This window comes from Phaenicophaeus curvirostris, chromosome 2 (genome assembly GCF_032191515.1).
Source record: "Phaenicophaeus curvirostris isolate KB17595 chromosome 2, BPBGC_Pcur_1.0, whole genome shotgun sequence".
Taxonomy (NCBI): Eukaryota; Metazoa; Chordata; class Aves; order Cuculiformes; family Cuculidae; genus Phaenicophaeus; species Phaenicophaeus curvirostris.
The window spans coordinates 94,906,781-94,926,572 of record NC_091393.1 but is presented as its reverse complement, the minus strand read 5'-3'; the positions used below and the strand labels follow the sequence as shown (position 1 = coordinate 94,926,572).

General features: G+C 36.2%; 1 protein-coding gene across 1 annotated transcript in view; it reads right to left on the bottom strand.

The window, feature by feature from the left end:
* Positions 1-19,792, bottom strand: part of AFTPH (aftiphilin) — a 46,125-nt gene that overhangs the window by 6,308 nt on the left and 20,025 nt on the right. The window contains 8 exon segments of the mRNA XM_069850084.1: positions 698-821; positions 4,709-4,848; positions 4,850-4,880; positions 6,419-6,479; positions 12,709-12,831; positions 15,227-15,283; positions 15,603-15,729; positions 16,244-16,395. Of these exon segments, the coding sequence (XP_069706185.1) occupies positions 698-821; positions 4,709-4,848; positions 4,850-4,880; positions 6,419-6,479; positions 12,709-12,831; positions 15,227-15,283; positions 15,603-15,729; positions 16,244-16,395 (815 nt within the window).

Genomic DNA, 19,792 nt, shown 5'->3' with positions numbered 1-19,792 from the left:
CCGAAGAATACAAGCTTATAAACTGAGAGACTGTTCTGCACCCACTCAAGAGGCCAGACTTCAAGGAAAACACCAAAAGCCTTTATATACATAAAACCCACAAAGTAGGTACAAAGTACAGACAAATTTCATGTAAGATCCACAAAGCAGAGAGGAACCAACTACACGCTCATTCCTTAACTTGCAACACCAAAATGAATCTGATGTTTGGTCACTGAAGTTTTGTCAGATGCTAGAAATATACAGGAAGGGACAAATACTGTCATAATTACTAGTCACTTTAATAATTTTACTTATGGAACATTCTACTGCTATAAATTACAAATAGGACCAAGGAGAGTCTTCTGTCAAAGCCATGTATCACTGAACTGCATGGCTTGGCTAACCCTTCTGTTCTTAGGAATCAGCTCTGTTCTTCAGAAAGTTGCTTCCTCCAGTTCAGTCTTTCGCTCTACCTTTTCAACTTATGTCCTGGTGATCTTTTCTGTTCAGCTCATGACCTCTTTCCTGTCTTATTTCAGAGTTCTATGATAATTTGAAATATTAACTACACTATGAATTTAATATTGAAATGTAATTATTAAGTTAAGCCTTTTGACTGTTTGAGAACTTCCGATCTAAAATAGCATGTACATTCACTCCTCACATCACACACCACCTTTAGAAATGGAAGAAAGAAGTGCAATGGAGTATCTACCTTGTGGACGTACTTGTCTTCTCCACTGTGGACATGAGTCTTGCAAACGCATCAGTCACTTTGTTGCTTGCATTCGAAGTTTCCAGTTTTGAGGTTGTCAATTCATACAACTCAGGATCCACACCTTATAGTATGAAATGATAATCAGTGATTGTTGGAGGGAAGTACAGCCATAACAACCCACAGACAAACTTGAGAGAGACTGTTTTCTGTAAACATCTGAATCATTTATAAGATACATGAAAAGAACATGACAGAACACGTCTGCATTTCTGAAACACCACAGTCTTTCCTCACTCTTTTTTAATAGCTTTTATAGTTGTACCTCAGAATAAACATGCATTGGAGGAAGTCAGGCATACAAGATCTCAGCCTAAGAGTAGATAAAACTGATTTGATTTACCATTTACAGTGAAACATCTGTAAAAGTGTCAACTGTGTTAAAATGGATTGTTTCAATTACTTCAACTCAATCACTTGTACTAAAAGAACACTTGCATATAAACAGGGACCAACTCTTTAATGAGAGATTACACGTAACATTGGCATGCATTAGAACACATTTAGTATCCTGCTTTTCACAAGAGGTTGTGTTAAACATTTTTTAAGTGAGGAAACTTTTATGATACATACAAGTGGAATGGCATTAAAAAAATGACCTACTAATATGTACAACACTATCAAAACTTTTAGTCTACACTCCCTTTTAATCTTTCGAGTATTTATAAAGCATTATATATATGGATATTTCAGGCTTGATTTCCTTGTTTCAGATATCTTAAATCAGATGCTGCATCCTGACATCACATATGTTGTGAATAGATTTCAAATTTTATCAGCAGAAGTCATCGTGAAAACAATGCAAACAATGGAAACCTGCATCCAAAAAATATATGTGTTTGTGTGAAATTCTACCTGTTTAACATCAAGCATCATATCTCAGTAGGAAGTAGCTCCAGAATTTCGAAATATTACATATATTTTCTTTAAAAAAAATCTCTAGGAATCAGAATTATCAAAATAAATTGAGGAAAGACTGCTACAACAGATTTTGTTGCTCAGAAGCATTTTAAATTGGTAATATTCCTCTAGTTATAGTTTCAGCTCTTTAATGTTTCATGGGTTTAAATGAAGTGTGCAAATGCACCATCCACACCTATAAGTATTATTCAAAAATAGTGCAGAATTTTTGTATAGAAGCATCATGTTTTATACACACCTGCATTCTAAACAAGTGTAACACTAGTGCCAGATGGTTTGGACAACACAGAAGCATTTCATACTACTGCAGAATAATCACTGCAAGTACTTGGACATGATAGTCCCATGTACCTACCTAATATAAAACCAGCATTTATAAACTGGTGTACTGATTATTTTGCCCAGTTAACTTGCCTGGATTAAGACACTTTTAGAAGTAGTCCTGAAATATCAAAAGATTACCAAATAATAAAAAAAAGAAGCATGTGCCTATAGTCCTGCCTTTTTCACCCAGTAACTGCAGCGCTACATGCACAGAGGAAGTTAATAATCCATGTCTGCTTTGCATGAATCTTGACCATTTGTCATTTGTGCAGAAGTTCATTTCTCTTTCATTATAAGGAAACTAAGCTGATGAAAAAAGTAAAATTAAGAAAATAATCTGGTTAAGCTGCAGGAGGTTGAGGGGTGGGGAGAAGATTTGCTCCATTTAATATGAGCTGATTAGAAATTAATCATCTGTCCTTTCAATGTATATTTTCTTTTAAATTCTGGATTTTCAAAGTTAATTTTGTCCATTTGCATGCAAAACATCAAAATAAGTACTGCCTGAGACCAGTATACCTAGACTTTAAGTACTGTCAGATGTTTACAGAACTTGGAAATACGAAAAAGCCCAACTACTCCATAAAATATCCACTTTCAGTCAGGGAGAGGAAGACTTTAAGAAATACACCTTGACTTGCAGAAGTCTGCGAAATCCCATTAAGGTACGAACTGTAAAACTAATTGAAACAAGGGGTCCTTTGACATGCAACTCTGCAACAGAGGTTAAATGCAACCTTTTAAGTTACATCATTTAGATATTCACATTTACATTCCTGAATTAATTTTCATCGTAGTGTGAAGTCACTGCTCAATTTACTGCTCTTTAGGCACCTTTTACTCAGCTACATTTATGTTAAACTATTAATATGAAAAATAAAACGATACATTTAATATGTGGGGAACACACTAGAAATGAGTATGTCCTTGTTCATGACGTTGAATGCATATTTTTATAGTTATTTTGGCTACTGATGAAATCAGACTGGGAAATACAGCGTAGATATATAGTGAGGAAACTAAGGTTTAAAGGAAGAACAAGTTTCTACAACTGATAAAAGTTTCTTCTTTAAGCCAAAAGATCTAATAATTTGCCTTTCAATTATTTTATTTGTTTTTAAGAGTTGCATATTCTCCATTTTATTCAAATGATTAGAGAATATTTAAAGAAAACACTACAAAACCTTAATGAGATATTGAAGGAAAGTTAGCAAACCAAACCCCACACAAAGCTCCTAAACACACACACAAACACACGAGCTGCAAGCCAAGAATAAATGACTTTCCCAGAAACAAGTCGGGAGGAAAGAAAAGCCAAAATCAAAAGAACAAAAATAGGCATACCAGGGAAGGTGATAATACCTGTAACTTGATGGAAAAACAATTAAAAAAAAAAAAAAAAGCAATAAAAGGCTAACAGAGTACCTCTCCAGTAATCACTTCAAGTGTGCACACCATCAGGGCACAAGAACATGCCCAATGGCACAAGCAGTACATGCACCAGGTACTGACAACTTCTGTCAATAGCCTTGCACACACTTACAAAAGAATCTGTAAGACTCGAGCATCTTGAATTTGCTACCTATCACTTCCATGATAAACCCGCCATCTTTCATTTGATGACGACATTTCTCAAGGGTGGAATAAAAAGACGTTTGGAATGTGATGCCACAAAATTGCCTTCAATGATCAGATTTCAAAACTACAAAAAGAGCAGGTTTTTAAAAACAAAAGTTACAATAATAACTTTTTTGAAATGTGGGGAAACCCCCAAACCTCATAAATTTTTTTTTAAATTAAAATCACTCAGAGGAAAAAATCCTTCCAATGAATTAAGTGATTATCGTGGCTTCAGGCAGTGTATTGAAAGTATCTGCCTTATCTACTTAACCTATGCTCTGGGATAAATCCCCAAAATGTAGCCTTAAATTTCTGTCAAAATTTGTTCAAAGAGTAGGTTTTCACAAGCTTGCACAAAATACTCAGAGCATATCAAGATCATGCAGTAAATGAATTAAATTATTTTAATGTATTATTCAATGGAGAAAGTGATGTTTTCATCTCCTTTTAAGAGAGTAAGTTGCAGATGAATTGCTTTGATTTTATCATTAACTTCTAACGTCCCACAAACATGCAACTATCTTTGTTTTCTATCATGAATGTTGTTAAAACACTTTTTTCACTTTATCACTAATAGTAGTTCACAAGGAAAAGATTTACAACCTCCCAGTAGCAGCAGACCCCAATGGGGTTGTGACAGGTTAAACCCCATAACTTTACATTCACAAATCACTTCCAAATAACATCATAATGCTACAATTTGGAATTACTCATCCAAAAGAGAGAACAACCCTCTTTTTTGAGGAATCGTCATATCTACAGCACTTTTCAATTTTTCTTAAGCAGAAAAGTTAACTTTCAAAATGTCTTATTTGAAACAAGTGTTTTAACATCTTATTTGTGAAAGTATAAGAGCCATTCATTCCTTCAGCATGTGACAAATACAGAACTGACAGTACCTTTTAAATACTTTGCACTCGATACAAAACATCAGATAACAGAACACAGATTAAAGGAAAAATGCAGTAGAAAGACATTTTAGAGAAATGCAATGTAAAATTTCTCCTTGTTTATAGGAAAGTCAAGTGATGTGCTCATGCTTAGTAAGTTGTTATAATATATTTGTGGTTTTAACACTCTGCTGACCTGGGATTGTGGTGGTGCTGCTAGAGCTATTGTCATCCACGGGCCCAAAGAAATCAAGGTTCAGAAGAGTGGAACCTCCACTAGCTTGAAATTCAGTGACCGTGTTGGTAGGCAGCCATATAGAAGGTAAGCCAAGGGAGGGGTTTATGTGTAAAAAGGGGTAAGACACACACTTGAACATGCAAGTTATAATTAGTATTCAGTACGCAATTTAAAAATTGACATGAAAATAATGCTTACAGTATTAGTTTGTACCTTCTAAAATGTTAACAACTTAATTCAGTGCACATTTCCTCATGTACAATACAGCAAGGAAATCAACACTAGTAACTTTAAAATAGAAAGATTTATTTCAATCTAAAAATGAAAGAGAATCAGCACAACCCAGAGAGAAAGATGTGATTACTTAAAGGGAAACAATATACAGATCAACTGATAGTGAGAATATAGCAAGCTTTTTCTCCCCTACTGAAATTGAAAGCCATTCTTTCTTCAGGAAGACTTAGCAGATCCCCAAATAGCAAAGAACCGAAAAAAAACCTTTAAAGTTTTATTTAGCAGCTTTAATCTATTAATTATGATTATCTTAAAGTAGTGTGAACACAGGGTAACAAATGCCACTCTTATATGCAGTTCCTTACTGGTAAATTATACTGTTCCCCTTTAGTACTAAACCAGAAATCAAACCAATATACATTTTAAAGAAGTTTTTTGTTAAAAAGAAAGCATGATGATCGACTTAAGTAATAAGACACCAGACAACAGCAAAGGGGTCCATCCAGGCTTTCCTTCAGCACCATGATATTGCTATCCAAACTCTTAACATCCCACATGTTCTGAAACAACACTGTGTGGCAACACCAATGCAATAAGAGATGTAGTTTACGCTAGCCTGCTTTTGAACTTATATGCCTTGAATTAATTGCTGTTAGCAGGCTCCTCAAAGGTTTCAGTTTCTTTACAGCTTTCTAGTCTGCCAATTAAAACAAGTTTTGGAAACTTGTTTATTTCCTTACATTTCTGAGACTGGAGGTGGTGGCACAATTCACTTTGTTATTAAGACATAGTTGAAGGGTCTTATAACTATATACATTTATAGATACAAATAACTTTGTAGCTACTGCTTTAATTTAATATATTAGCTATAATTAGCGCATAAGTGTAAGCAAAAGTCGTAACAGATGAAGTAACTTTTTTTGAAATACAAAATTATCTGTAAATCTGAAAATTTTCAGCTCAAGAAGTTATCTTTTGCAAACAGTTTGTGGTTAAAATATTGTGCTTTGAAGTAGCCACTATACACAAGTTTGTCATTCAAAGGATGTCTAAAGAGACAGTTATTGGTGAAAAATACCTCTAAGAAGTAAAATCTAAAATGCTCGTTTGTTCAGAGTTTATTATTTGCAGTTGTATAATGAAGGGTTAATATTGCCACTGTCATTAGCATATATCAGGAATCTAAAAGAATACTTATCTTAGTATTTTTCAGACTACATAATACTTCACATAGGGGCACAGTTAATCAGAAAGAAAGCCTGAATTTCCAAAGTTAGGAGTAAGAAATAAATATTATATATTTTTTTATATATATATGTGTGTGTGTGTGTGTATATATATTTTAAAAAAATAATCAGCAGATAGATGTTTGTCTGAACTTTGTAGCTTTCTTATCTCTAGCTCTGGTGCTAGAGGCTCTACGGAGAGACGTACCATCTAAAGGGTTAGTAAGGCCACTGCTACTCCAGTCAAACTGGACAGGTGGTAGAGATTCCTAGAGTTGAAAAGTCAGAAATCAGATTTTATAGTCAGTTCAGGTTACAACAATGCAAAGCAGTTCAAACAACAGATTCTTTAGCATCTAAATACTAAAAAGACAAGTAAATGAGCAAGCTCCAACTTTTGGGAGGCATGTATATTCATAATATGCACTAAAGATTTAAAGTAGATTTGTTTACTACAGGAAGTTTCATGAAATTTTGAACAGTACAGATCAGGCAATTTCTGACTTAAACAGAATCTGCAAATTAACTAAACCTTATGAGTTGGATAAAAAACCTACTATTACTTTCATAGAAGAAGGGGTGATTTGCATAAAAACCTAAGGTATACAGTTACAGAGCAAATTTAGAACAGGGTTATTGTGAAAGCCATCCGTGAATCCATGCTTTGTCCTGATTATATATAACATCAGTCATTTACCAAACAGCCCATGATTCTTTTAGTTTGTTTTGCTTCTAAGAGACATACTCCTTACAAGTGAGGACAAACTATCAAAAAAACCATATATAAGAAAACTCTTCCATTAAAAAAAAAAATCCTGTGACTTACTATCCCTTAATGATCAATTAATTCCAAAATATAAATAATCCATTGGTAATATGAACAACAGGAGCACAAAAACATCGTTTCTTTTGCACACGCACAGGTAAATCAAGCACGCAGCAGGGACCATCCTTTACAGGGAAAGTGTGTTCAGGTGCAGTGTAACTTGCAAGTGATGTCCTCCTGTATTTTTGGGGTACAAACTGATGGGACGGTATCAGGAATGTCTGAAATAAATTGATCTTTCTAATTCCACGCATTTAATTTCTACTCTCTCCCCACAAGTTGTCAATTGTCAAAAAGCACAAGGAAAGGATATGCCTTTAACTTCTAACAGAACAATCACACTTAGGGAAGAAAAACAATGGAAGTTCTCCCATCACTACTCAAAATGCATCACTAGTTGTCAGACTTCCAGTGGCTGAGACACACCTTCCCTTTACTTTTGTAGAAAGGCAGGCTTTATTTATTTATTTAACTTTTAAAACTGTCAACTATCCAAAACTGAAAAAAAAAGTGCAGATTCATGAGTCAAGCCTGCAGCAACCTGAGCTAGCTTTGTACAATTAAGCTATCTGTCAGAGACTTTCCTAGGTGATAGAAGTCTACAGAAAAAAAAAAATTAAGGGAGCTGGAGATTTTCCTATGTTCTTATAGTAAAAGAAAAATCTTTCTTGCACAGAAAAGCCCTACCTAATGACTTAGCAATATTTGCAGTACTGAGCACAACTAGGACAGTATTGACTCCATGGGGCTAAGGAGCTGATGCTACTTTTTTTGTTTTGCTCTGGAAATGAAATTACTGGCATTGCAATGATTTGCATGGAAACATAATGTTAGCAGCGTGGAAACTACACCTGATGAAGTAATGATAGCTGTCAGGGTAGCTTGCTCAAAGCTTATCGCCTAAAATATAGTAGCATTAAAAGGGAATTCGTACAAAAAGGCAAAAAAGGAGGCAAGTATGACAATTTAGTAGCTTTCTGCCCTGAGGAAAATGAACTCATTGAAACAAAGTAGCTTCCTACCAACTCTTTTTTACTGAGGTAAACACCCACTACATTTTGTGTCAAAAACTTGAGTCAGGGCTGATGACTGTGACAGAATTGCATGGAATAGGTGGTACCAAGGGCTAGCTAAGCTTTTTCCTTTATGATGATTCAATTCTCACATTTGCCAAGGAAAGGACAAAAGATGTGACGAAGTTTCTTAAAAGGGGGCGGTGGGGAAGTGCCTCCAAATCAGTAAGAGCGTACTAAGTATATTAGTCTGCTCTGTGGGATGAGGCCATTCTGCTGACTCCAATCACCCGCAGAAGAGGTGGGGGAGGCTAGTAAAGCAGACCCTGTCCATATAGAATGCTGGCAAGCCCTGGTCTATACAGCAGCAGCAAAGTGAAAGGAGAGGGCAGAGACAAAAGCCAATTACACAGAAAGGAAAAGTTTTCTGTTTCTAGTGACCTCAGCCTTAACAAAGCCAACTGTACTGGGACACCTGAACACAGCATTGAAATCTCAGACAACGGGAACAAGCCCTTCAAGTGTGAATATAATGTTTTGGGTTTTGGAGATCGCAAGGTTGCTAGACTAGTGTGTTTACAACCATTATTTCAATAACATGCTTTAAGGAAAACTGCTAAATCTAGAGGAAGACTGTGTATCAGGGCAAACTGCTCTCACTCCTCCCTCCATCTTAGATTACAGGACAGGGTACAGAAATGAAGAAGTATATTCAGCTGTCAGAGTACTACTCTGAATGTTAAGGAAGTACAGAAGAGGAAACTAAAGTGCCTGCTGGTTTTACAGCATCATATTTCACTTTGCTAAAAGTGAGAGATGTTTTCACACAGTAATTTTAGAGTGGTATTATGTAAGAGCTTTTATAATTCAAAGAAGTAAAATGTAAATGTGTGTCTCTGTGCCAATAATTACCAAGGAAAATTAAACTAAGAAAAAAATTGGAAGTATTTTGCTGTCTTAAAGCTGGGGGAAAAATAGAAGGGCTTGTAATACAAATATCAATATTTAGATAGAATCCCACAAGTGAGCATCATAGACATTTCAGAAAAAGGTTTACAAAGAAGCAATTAACACACTGCATTGTGTGTATTCATTGGCAAAATTACAACAGTTCTGAAAACTATTCTTCTCAGACACCACCTTTAAGCGACTGTCATCTGATAGCATAGCAAGTTCTGTAATCTCTTACCTGACAATCTTTCCCTCTTACTCTGTCAACAAAGCTATGTATATTCTTGGATCTTTCTCATATGTATAACTGGAGAGCAGCCCCATGATGTAGACTTGGCTGGTGGCCAATAGTATGGTAGTTTGCATCTGTCATTGTTAGAAGTCCTGATGGTCCCTTACGTAATTAAAAGTGTTTTTAAAGACTGTCACCCCATGGGGTTTAATTAAGGCTCAGTTCCTAACAGCCAGAAGGTGTAAAATACATATTTCTGTTATAACACGACCCCTAATTCAGTGGCTTACACGCATGCAGATGTGCTGGGTCACCATCAACTTCTATTCCAATATAAGACTTCCTAAGCAAAACTAGGCAGGTAAGAAACCCCAAAGTTATCCTGTGTGCTGGAACCACTAGACTCTGCCAAAGACACAGAGTCTCAAATAGAGAAGAAGATGCTTTGAAGCAATAGTGAAAGAGCAGAAATATCTAGATAACTTTTGGCAAGAAAGCCAAAGAGAAGTGGATGAATAAACTTTAAAGCAACTTTAAGTAGAGAAAAATATCAAATCAAGAGAAAGCAGTTAACATTAAGGACAGACAGCAACCTTTTTAACAAGCACTGGAATATATTTTCATTGTACTCCCTGAAGACCTGACTGTGGTGCAGAAGCCCAATATAACAGGCACTGTAAGTAAAAAGGAAAAAAAAAAAAAAGGTACCTGTCTAGGGTTTCACAATCAAAGGTTGCCTATTTGAGCAGTCATTCTCTTGCACCTGATGTGCCTTGGTAGAGTCTTTTACTTCAGACCCGTAAAGCCTTTGCGACACCATGCTTAAAGGCAACAGTAATCAGGGGATTATTTCATATTCTGTTTACTGCCTTACAGTTATGAGCACAGAGGAACAGAGAAATAACACCTCCAACTGTCAAGATAAAGAACAGATCTAAGAAGAACTCAGACACTACCTTCAAATATAAAACAGAAAGGGTCTACAAAAGTCATCGTTATACAACAAACTCATGTGGTAGATCAGTCAGTAACTTCCCTTGCTTGAGAGAATAAATAAACATTTTGAAAGTCCTGTCCTTACAGTTTAAATGGCTCAGATGGAAATTTGTCTACTGTATTTCCACAGCCTGTTCAATGCAGTGAGATCCTCTGCAGGGAAGCAGGCCAAAACATACAAAGTTTATATAATAACTAGGAAAAATTATTGCAGCTCATTTGCTGCTTTTTTTCCTTCATTCTTTTGATTTCTAATGCTCTCTTTTTTAAAACTCTGCATGTTTTCCTCCATTTGCCTAAGAACAAAAAACTAATGAGGCATTTCTGCATTTTTTACAAATGTTCTTCCTACTCCCACTTTTGCATCATCACAGTCTTTCTTCCAAGATCTTATACACTCAGTAGGAAGTCACACATGTACAAAGACAATTATCTGTACACAAGTCCCATAAATGCCAGGCTTTCAACAAAGCTTTCCTTAAGCAAAGCATAGGAATCTATTAACCAGAGCCTCTCTTTTCAACAAGAAAGCCAAGCCAATATGCTGAAGCTTCTGAATATAGGAATGACCAATCATTGCCATTTGAAAATGGAAGAATTTAGAAGTTTTATCCAGTTAATGTGTAGTTACTTAGTTCAGCTTAAAGACAGTCAAGTTGTTGCAGCTAAATTACCTGTGTTTAGAATAAGAAGTTTCAAGATCCACTAAAATTGCCTATAATATTTCCACTGTATATTTATCAATGTTCATAGAACAGTTCCTAATGAAGTATTTACTGAAGTTTGGGCACATCATCTTAAATACCAGTACAATCTGGAATATGCTAAAAGGCAGTCTGCACAATGTGTGAAGGTAGAGCCTCCCAAAGCAGAAGCCATCAAACATTAACAGAAGAAGAGGCCAAGAAACAAACACGGTCTCCATGGTGGAGAACCAATCGTTCATGGCCTGAAACTTTCTGAATGTCTCTTAACTGTGGCCTCTTAGCATTCTTAGTGATTAGAGCTCTAATTCATCGCTTCCCCAAAAGCTTATTTTACTATTTCTCTTTTTGGAAAAGATAACCTAAGGCCAGCAGTGCAGATAGAGAGCAGAGAAGCTTCTTCTATGCACTCATCACCCACAACTATTGAAGTGAGATGGCCTTGTCCGAACAAGGTATGGGACATGATTATCAAACTATGATAAGCAATGGGATATTCTGCTGCAGGAGTACCCAGAAATACAAATTCCTAATTAGATGGGGAATAAAAATAAGAGACTTTGATAAGTAGAGGTTCTTATTTCAGCACTCAGCACTATAACTACTAAGCAACTGAGAAAATGGCAGACGTCAGAGAGGCTGCTACTTCAGGCTCTTGCAGCTCTCTACACTGTCTAGCATATAGTTTAATCTACACATTGCCCTCTGTAAAAAAAGAAAGCTTTGAACACTGCAGAAAACCAGTGAACTTTTCCTACTTTGTTCAAATATAGAAATCACACAAGTGTTCTTTTTTATCTCAGACTGGTTGCAATAATCAGTATTGTTACCTTTTCTAACACCCAGTTCAGCAGCTGATTTCCACAATAGTATTTGTGAGAAGCAGCATGGGAAGCATCACCAAACACATGTATTGCTATATAGAACAACCTCAGTTCTGAGCCCACTGACATCTTGCTATTCCACAATGAAAAAAGCCTCTCCTCTGGTACAAGCAGGTCACAGAGCTCTACACTACGGCAGGGCAAAAAATGCTGTGCTCAGAAGTACCTAATGAGGTTAAGGTTAGGTGTAGCACAAGGATAATTCATTTTGGAATGCCTTCAATCAAAAGTCACAAGCAAAGCATGCAAACTAAAGATGCCGGGCAGATCAAACAAGACCTGCACTAAGGAACAACACAGCTGACTCTCTGAATATGTAGCAAGTGCCACTGTAGTGACACTGAAAAATGAAATCTCTCTGCATGTCCCATTAGCCTGTTGCCAACCACACACATTGTAATATGCATGGCATTTAAGTGGCTTTCTAATAGCACAATATCAAAACAATGCCAGCAAAACTGAATTGATGGAATTCTAAAGCTCACTCCTAAACTCCTTGGAACTCATTTTGTATTGGACTCTTACAACAAGCTTCAGAAAAAGCAAAGGTGAAAAATGTTAGCTGAGGAAGGACTGCTGTAAAGCTATATCTACTGTAACTGTCCAAGCTGCTCCAAAAGGCAGTGTTGTATAGCAATAAATATCCATCAGGACTTCTAAACGCTGGCCACCAGCTGCTACAGTCTTATTGCAGGGACTCCCTTCCAGTCACACATGAAAAGCAGATCCAAGAGAAGGACTTCAATCTGACCCAAGGAGCACCTGCCCTTTACGTATAGGTCTCTCTAACACACCATCTAGATATTTTAAATATGAAGGAAGAGGCAAGGCATCCCACTGTTTCCCTGTTTCTTTCTTTCCCTCTCCTCCCTCTTCTCTCCCTATTTTTTACCTGGAACTGATCAGATGTACATGTGTTCATCTCTGGTGATACAGGAGGTGTTTGTCCTATTGAAGCTATTTTTTCTGCTGCAGATATTGGTTTCAAAGGTTCCTTGGTAGGCTCTAACATACCCTAAGTAAAGAAATAAATAAATTTTAAAAAAACCACAAAGAAACAAAACCCACACACACTTACATATATTCCAAGAACTAGTCATGCAAAACAATAGAAAACACACTACTAGGTACTACTGCCCTCAACTAGGGGCCTGGGGGTAGCCATTCATCTCTAGGACACTTTTAGTGAGGTGGAGACAGAAGGAGATGGAGAAGGGGAAAGAATTACCCCACTTTCTTAAGCCTAAGAAACGTTTGAGAGCCAATAACAGAAACTCAAGTGCTTAGCTGGAGCTTTCTTTCAACTTTCAATAATGTAATTTAAGCTGGAGGAAACAGTTACTTGATAAGGTGATATCTTTTCCTTCCAATTGTGTGTTGACTGTTCCAGAAATATCAAACGGCCCACCAGAAAGGCACAAGTGTATTTAATTCAATTTCAACAATTAAGTAATTCAGAAAAAAACAAGTCAAATTATCCATTTGCAGAGTGATACTAATAACAATAATTATTCATATGAAATAAACATATTAAAAGGCATTAAGAAAATAAATTAAACTACATTTTTTATTTCAAATAAACTGTTGAAAGCTAAACAGTGCTATAAAAAATTACTGGTGTTCCTGAATAATACTGGGGCTGAGAAAGAGATCTACAAAAGACCAGAGTTTGCACTGAGACATGCAGGTCATCTCAGATCAATGAGGTACGAGAAAAGAAACCTCCAAATAAAAACACTGGATTTGCAACCAGCATATTTTAAAATAAAAAAAAAAATTAAAGTCAGTCACCAACATCAGCTGTACCAGAAACATTTCTGTATCATGTTAGGGGAGCTTAGAACTAGACCACTAGTAAAATTAATTCTTTTGGAGAGCAGAAAGACGCATGAAGCAGTGTGGCAACAGAAAGCAGAAAGCCACTTCGCTTCTACCATCATCCCTATCCAGCTTATCATGTGCACAAGTATATAAAAAATTCAGGAGGTAATTAATCAGCAGCAACAATCTGTTGCAAAAAATAACTGCACATGTCACATAAAAACAGTCTTGCTGACAAATATGTTACAGAAAGAAAACGGAAAATTCTATGAAACATTTTATCTCTCTGTATCAGAATATCATGCTTACAACCAAAGAATTGCGTGAGTTGACATTGATGTATCAGAAAACAACAGCTCTAGAAACTGATTGTAGAAGTCACTCTACAAAATTAACTTTTTAATTAAATTGGCTAAATACATACTGTAACCCTCTCGTATTTAATTTGTGAATGACAAAAAGCCTATGTGTGTGTGCATATATACATATAGAGAGAGGTTTCCAGAAAAAGAAGATATTCTATAGAACCATAGATTGCTATGGGGCAGACCTTTACAGGACATCTAGTCCAGGCCCCCTGCAAGAGCAGGGGGGTTGTTCTGTTCAGATTCGCAAAATGGCAAATCTAATATTCTGAATATTTTTACCACTACAGACATTGCACAGAGTCTGAAATGCCAAATAAGAATTACAGAATATTGGCTTAAGTGAAAGCAGTTGATCTTACTGGACTAGGTTACTTGAGTTTCCTCCAGTCTACAGAAATCTAAATTATGCTTGCTATTTTTAGCTAGCACTTGGGGCAAAACAACAATACTGGCTATACAATAGTTCTTGTATGCATAAATAGCTTTATATATACACACACACACACATATATACGAGTCCTTTATTAATATGCCAATAACACTGAAAAGCACTACCATCTCTTAATCTAGGATCCTGAGACGCAATCAAATAATCCATAAACAGTCTGTCAGAGAAACAGTTGCACAGAGTAATGCTCAAGAACACTGAGTAAACCTCCTATCAACATTTCATGGAATACCGTAACATTCTTAACCTTCCTTTGAAGACCCTGGTTTTAGTGCCAGGGCTTCAAACAACTGCTGATGTAAATAGATGTTTTGATTAATTTCGATGTTCCTTTCTCATTTCACAACTATTTTAGCATCTAGTTTCTTGTGGTGTCAATTTCCGGGGATATTTTTAACATCTATACCTTATATTAGTCAACATATATACCTTATAGATAAAATCCAACAAGAACAACTTTTTATTGCTGTGTACACATTAATATAATACTTCAAACATTCTTTTCTTTTTTGGAAGATGTCTCAAACTAAGCATGGACTAGCTAGCCTACCTCATTAGGTAAATAGCTTGCTCTGTAAATAAACTGGTACTTTTTAAAATTTAAAGTGCCTGCTTGCACACACAATGAAAACTGTGTATTTGATGATTATTTTGTGGCATTTCAAGTGATGCCATAACCGTACTAACAAGAATATATTTCTTAATATAATTTAGCATATTTCATTACATAACATTGTTGGAGCTATAACAAAAATTAACACTAAAAAGCTTACCAGTCCTGCTGCATACATGGGTACTATAACAGGCTGTTTCTTGTTGCCTGTAAAGAGCTGATAAAACAACAAGAAAAATTTACTTAAGAGTTTCTGTTTCAGTGATGATGTATTTTTTTTTCAATGTTATTTAACTTGTATAAGAATAATATCAGAGAACAAATATCATGTTAAATACAACACAAGGGTTAGAAACTAATGCAACTCTTAAATTAATGAGGCTCATAAAAAGTTAAGTTGTCAGATGGTCTGTCATAAAAAGCCACGTCCAATGCATTTATGCAATTAAAGGACAAGCTTTCATACAGAAAATCTTCCATCGGAACACTTAAAGCAACTACATTATTTAGAAAGCAAAATTTATTGACAGACTCACAATATTTCTTGTGTCGATTCCCAAGGAGCACAAAAGCTTTTTGTTGCTATGGGAGCCACCCCACTGGTATCTCAGTCCATATGCATCGTGGATATCCTGCAGCTCTGTCCACACGTCCATCAGTTCCCTACACAACCCATCATAAATCAAGTTATCAACAGGAATAACAGCTAAGCAGCCTTGAATATTTATTCTGTTTTTAATGCAAGTGACTTATTATATACGTTCCAGTTAAAACTTATGCCCAAGCACAACACCCATGGGAACTAAAACTGCAGTGTGCTCAGTCAATTGTAGTACATACTTGCTATTAAAAAACGATGCTCACAGCAGACAGGACAAAGCCTACTTAGACTCCATCATCACATGAATAAATATAGCAATTTACATCAAGTGTAACTAATAAGACATATTCTGATTAATTCAGAGACATCACTTAAAAGAAGATGATGTGCTGCTGACTAAGTTGATAGGCTAAGTGGTATATGGTATATATGCCTGGTATAAATAGTTCTGCTGGATAGCTAATTCTTACTCAGTATTTCTTCAGAACGTTTCAAGCAAACAATTAATTTTGAATTAATGCTATGTGTTTTTAATTCCCATTTTAATTTTAGGTTTGTTGCACTGTGGCTTCTTACCCAGTTTGTGCTAAGTTCTCCTCAGTTGTCATCTGCTTTACACCAGCTTCCAACAAACAATTCAAGGAACTTATTTCTTCTTCAATTTCAAGAACAGGCATGGAAGGAAAACAGATTTCAAATATTCGTTCCAGACGACTTAGTAATGTTGTCTATATCAAAGAGAAAAATATCTATGTCAAGTTCAATTAACTGCTTTAAAATGATAAAAATAAGTTAAGATGGAAAACAATACATAGTTGATACAAAATTTCACTTACCACGAAAATCTATAACTGCCAGAAGATCACATTATTTTTTTATAAGCCCCAAATATAGGCTACTAGCTACTGAGAAACAGCACCAGTCCTGCCCTCTGCAAAGTAAGTTCTTACAGAAGAGTACAGAATTGTTCTTACTGCAGTCACTCTGCACATCTTTTCTGCTACTTTATAACAATGGGCACAAAGCTACCTTTACTTGAAATGTACTAGTCTCCAACCCTACACACCCAAGGGTTTTACCAAACACTTTTTTTTGGCTAGCTTGGTATTCAACGTTATCAGAAATATGAACCGAAAAAAAATAATTTCACATATTGACAATGCACTTCAATCCAAAATTGAGATAAAACACTGATTCAGGAGACAGCTTCATTTCTTACAAGATGCATGCAGTTAAACGTCTCACAAAACTTATCTTGATGAGCTTCCTTCTCATGGTGTGATCGTAACTTTGAAAATGCTAAGGAAAAACTATTTATAGTCCAAAAACTGCACACTTCCTAAAAAATGGTTAGTATCAATGATGTAGGAAAACGATAAACTTCAGCTTTATCTGCTACAGTTCAAGTGTCAGGCATAACTGCAGAAGAGCCAATACTAAAGCATTTAAATATATGGTTTTACAATAAGTATGAGTGAGATTTGTTCTGTGCTTCTCCAGACAAAAAAAAAAAACCAAAACACAGAAAAAGAATGACTTAATGCCTTTATTACTTGCCCTAAACCCTATTAGTGTGTTTTTACACGTTAGAGTCTGTTTAATTTAAAAAGAATTACTTTCCTCCAAGCACTTTCCCTTTCCTCCCACTCATGATTCAGACAGTTGACGCTGAATGCTGTGATCTTGCAGGGGTTAAAAGCCAACATTGAGAATGTTTCTATCCTAGCTAAATACCTTAAACAACAAAAAATCCCCACTATGTTTTATTTTAGCTGCAGAAGAAGCCAGCTGGATAGCAGCATGGTTTGCATAACCACAACTTTATCAATGTTACTCTTTTCGAACCATCTTTCTGCTGCCTTACATTATAAACTCACAGCAAAAGTACATAAATACAAATACTCAGAAGTTTTGTGGGAGGGCTACAGATCTATAATCCGCAGTTTTGAGAAACTAGGCAGGATTTCCTGCTTCTCACAGTAGCTGCAACCACGTCTTGAAGTCACCACCACTTCAGTGTCCCCTGGGAGAAAGGAAATTTCAGCATCTGAGGAAGGCAGACAAGGTTTTTAAGTTTCATAACGCAGCAAACGTCTCCTGCTTTTCTCTCCACCGGTGTCACAATCACTGCTGCTGGGTAGGATAAGGTCTCAGCAATATAAAGAACCCATATTGGTACTATCGGTTTCCAGGCATTTTAATTTCACAGCATGCACTGCAGAACACTATTTGGTCCTCAGCAGCTGGACTTTAATATTAAAAGTAATAAAACCCCCCAAACTCTCCAACAATCTCGTGCCCCCGTCAAACAACACCAAAAAAATCTCTTTTTTGGGACAGGCCCAGTTCTTCTCTTATATTTCTATCTCTTCTCTGTTATATTTCTACACAGAGACAGAAATCCAATTTTTAATTCCAATTTTACAGCTCTACAAACTGTCTCAGACCAACATCAGATGTACCATACATTCCCCCCTCCAGTTCAACCCATTATCACCAGGTAACTGGCAATCTCTTAACATCTACTGAAAAGTACCAAGTGCAAGGTACGCTCATAAAAATGAAATTAAAACCTTTTTCTTCAATGTACTTGTTTTTAACAGCAGCACCTGAATCCCTCTCCTTGCTAGGAGGAGACAGAAGCCTGCACAAAAGGAGCATTTCTTGGGATTTCCTCAACAGCCACCTTTCCCAAGCTCTGCTGCACCCAGCAGTTCTAACACCAGCCTTCCTACTTGGGAAATGGAAAAGAAGCTGTGTAGGTGAAAATCCCACGAGCATCCCACAGTGTGTGCTAGTATAGCTATGCCAGCAGAGCCCTCCCATGGAGATGCAGCGTATTCCAGCAGCAATGCTGAATTTACAAACATAAACCTCAGACAGAGGCTTTTTTGTTACAAATGAAATTATTTAAGAGAAGCAAGGCTGGTAGGTGGAAGTTACATATTTGAATTAGGTTTGCCTATATCATTGGGACAAACTTTAATGCACCAGAATCTCTGCTTCACAATTATAGTTACCTACACTTCTCTTAAATTTTTATCTGAAAATTTGCTTTGTCTCTCATCTCAAGCAACCTACTAACCAGGTACATCAGCAAATATAATATAGGAAACATAACACAGGAGCAAACGCCACTTTATCAGCATATCTTGATTCCATATTATAGTCAGGGTGATGAGTAGAGAATTGTGAACCAAATCTGTTCGGTCTATTCCCCCTATTCAGCCGCTAAGCACAAAAAGCAGGAAAATTAACTTGCTAAGAACATCAGCTCTGCCACCTGTGAAAGAAATCCCCAACACCAGGATCAGTTATTTGCAAAGCTTAATGCCAAAATGCCATCGTTGTTATACTACCTAACAAAGGCTCTGAATTACACAGCATGCCTGACTCACTTTTTTACGTTTTCCTCTTCATTACCTCGACAGTGTATTCTGACCATAATGAGTCATGTTCTACAGTATATTTTTTCTTTTAATCTTCTCGTAATACCCAATCATTTTGGCCAGACTGTAAGTTACAGTATCTGTCACGTTACTTGTAGGCTGTTTTTTGTTTGTTGACCAGAACTAAGACACTAATTCACATTTTTAAGAAGTAAAACTAAACAGTATCTCAGATTCTAGCCTAGTGTTTCGACATACAAAAGCATGCTTTGCTTAAGGTCTAAAACTTAACTTTGCCTACAATGTATTAATTGCCCTCATCTTACATGAACAGATGATGTTTGCTTCATTTCTGTCATAAACGCAGGAACACATAACCCCAGTGAAAAGAGGCAGACAAAAGGCACTGTATCATGAAAACAGCAAGGCATCACGTTTCTTGAAAAGGATCAACACTTGAGAACATGCTAGTGACTAAGAATATGCTTGCTTAGGTAACGAAAGAATTAACAAAAAGTCTCCAAGAACCAAGTAGCATCTCAGTCAGCACCCAATTTCAAATCGGAGCTTAAGAATTGTGCCAAAATTTCAGGAATAGTTTATTTATAGCATTCTTTACACTTCCCTCCATCTTTTCTAAATTTCCAGAAATGTTTAGCCTTTATTTATATATGACAGAGAAAAATGGTTTCCATAGCAAGCCAGACTAATTAATTCTATGTGTGCAAATGGACAC